At 45.2% G+C, this 2,703-nt stretch overlaps 1 protein-coding gene across 1 annotated transcript; it reads left to right on the top strand.

Annotated features, from left to right (window-relative positions):
* Positions 1-902: 902 nt before the first annotated feature.
* Positions 903-2,129, top strand: LOC129753418 (uncharacterized). Its single transcript, XM_055749239.1, has one exon. The coding sequence runs from the start codon at positions 903-905 to the stop codon at positions 2,127-2,129; it is 1,227 nt and encodes a 408-aa protein (XP_055605214.1).
* Positions 2,130-2,703: the final 574 nt, after the last annotated feature.

Genomic DNA, 2,703 nt, shown 5'->3' with positions numbered 1-2,703 from the left:
AATGCTGCGGGCGGCTCCTCAACAGAACTGACGTGAAAGCTACTCTGACTTTTATTATGTGAAAGAAAACACATAAAGATTGGTCTAGTGTCTATCTTAAGCATGCCTTTATTGTCCTCCAATGTTTATTGTTCCAATGTTGACAGAACAATCATACTATTCTAGCTGCTTTGCATAACCGTAGTACGAGGAAGCTCACAATGGCAGCTGAACCTAATGAATTTAACAAAACAACTTTTAAAAATAAAAAAAATCTTGGGATAGCTCATAGAGAAAAAAAGTTACAGAGGTTGTATATAAGAAACGACCGAGAAGTTCACGTAGAATTACAATGTCTTTGTGCGTCAATTTGTTTTAAAGGAATTTATCTTCAAGAAAAGTCATTCTTCCCTAAATTGTCGTTTGATACCTATTAATGGACTAAAACGACCCATAAAGATAGTATGCAGCTTTGTCAACTGCATAGCAAAAGGCCGTCGAAATGATTGCGCCCGGCAGTTATGCAAGTAATGTGACCAACACACGAGCTTTGTATCAAACGCTTGCGAGAAAAGCTTACAACGACTGCTTTGATCTAAACGCTTGACTCAATGCAAAACTTTCAAACTGTTTAGCCTTATGCGTCTCGTTGGAATCAGTATCTTGTTTTTATTTCCCTTCAGATCACCTAGCAATCACTAGCTAAAAATGTTGCTTTTACCTAGGATTCCGAGGCAATCGTTGGATCAACCACCGCAGTTTATCGCTTACCACCGACCCGATTAGACGTGCTTTTGATTTGCTGCTGTTTTCCAATCTCCATCGCTGAGTTTCTCAATCACGGACATCTCAATTGAAGGATTTTTCTTTCGAGTTCTGTGTTCTGCTATAGTACAGTGACATTGTGAAAACCCGTTCCCCGAATGGCGGAATCATTTCCGCCCTGGGGTGGACTGCCCGGTCCATCCCACAAAAACTCCAGGACCATTCCCAGCTGGATGGATCCGGACAATTTACACGGCCAGGTGCAATTCCTTGTTCTCAAGCCAACCAACCAAACGAAGCTGCCCCAAAACCCATTCGTAATCGCCAAATCTATTGATCGGATTGCCGGCCGCATCGATGGAGCCAGCCCAACCGATGGAGGAAAATCGATTCTCCTAGCCGTCCGAAGCCAAAAACAAAGCGATCAGCTCCTTCAATTGAAGGAACTGATTGATGGAACTCCAGTTAATGTTGAGCTTCATCCCACAAGAAATACTAGTCAGTGCGTTGTTTCTTGTCGGGAAGTGGCTGATTTAAAGGACACTGAAATTTGCCAAGCCCTCGAGGATCAGGACGTGGTGAAAGTTTATCGATTCACCAGGAAAGTTGAAGGCAAAACTCTCCCTACCAACACCATGGTGCTCACCTTCAAGGGTACCGTTCCGCCAACCCACGTTTGGTTTGGATACCTTCGGGTCCCAACCAGGCCCTACTACCCGCGCCCCATGCAGTGCTTTGCTTGTGGGAGGTTTGGACATACAAAAACCAAATGTCCAAACAATCCCATCTGCCCAAACTGTGGTGATAATACACTCCATCCGGAATGTCCGAATCCGTCCTACTGCGTCAATTGCCAAGGAAACCACTGCACTTCCAACCGAATCTGCCCAGCCTACCAACATAAGCAAAACATCGTTCGTATCCGAGTGGATATGGGAATCCCCCATTCCGATGCCGTTAAGGAATACCGCTCCCGCCTCAATTCCGCCTCCCACTCCCGAGTACAGCAAAGATTGCTCAACCCTCTACCATCCGCCCAAGACAACGACAAAATCAAAGCGCTCGAAAAGAAAACCGCCGATTTGCTTGAGCAAAACGCCCAACTTCTCGCCAAAATCACCGCCATTGAAAACAGCCAAAATGACGATTCCGACACTACCCTCACCGACACCAATAGCGAGGCCTCCATGGACACAACCGACGATTCTCCGATTCGCAACTCTACCCCAAAGCGTGGTCGGGGCACCGAATCACCCGGAAACATCTCTCCTGCGAGACAAACCAAGAGCCTCAAATCTACCAGTCAACCCGGTCCCCCCATCTACGCCAGTCAATCCAACAGTAAGGAATCCAGTCGTCTCCCACCCCCTGGCATTAATCGGTAAGTCATTTTGTCCCTTAACTTCTCTGTTCCACTCATACTCCAACATCTCAATAACTCATTTCCTTCTAAAATCGTCATGGCTCTCAACGGTCCAACACTAAGAACATCTACAAATTTTGCCATACAGTGGAACATCTTAGGCCTAAAATCACGATTACCTGAAATTCAACTTCTTGTTACCAAATTCTCCCCAATAATTTTCGCCCTCCAAGAAACCTTAGTTCCTCATTCAACCGTTCGCACCAATCTTATCAAAGGCTATCAGCTACATACCTTCAAGGACTCTCATAGCAGAGGTGTAGGAATAGGGATTAAAAATGGATTTCCTTACACTCCCATTACCGTACAATCTACCCTTAATATCGTTTGCGTACGTCTCAAAGCACCTATTGAAATATCAGTCGTATCCTTGTATGCCTCACCCTCTCTCCCATTTCAAGAATTCACCGAAGGCATTGAAGATCTAATTCCTCAAATTCCAACACCCATTATTATCCTCGGTGATTTTAACGCCCACTCCACCGAATGGGGGAGTAAGGAAACTGATAGACGAGGCCGTTTCCTCGAAGACTTTG

This window comes from Uranotaenia lowii, chromosome 3 (genome assembly GCF_029784155.1).
Source record: "Uranotaenia lowii strain MFRU-FL chromosome 3, ASM2978415v1, whole genome shotgun sequence".
In the NCBI taxonomy this organism is placed as follows: domain Eukaryota; kingdom Metazoa; phylum Arthropoda; class Insecta; order Diptera; family Culicidae; genus Uranotaenia; species Uranotaenia lowii.
The sequence above is the reverse complement of the archived record's forward strand: the minus strand, read 5'-3'. Positions and strand labels throughout refer to the sequence as shown.

Coding starts and splice junctions, on each gene's coding strand:
- LOC129753418 (XM_055749239.1), top strand. CDS start 903: ATGGCGGAATCATTTCCGCCCTGGGGTGGACTGCCCGGTCCATCCCAC.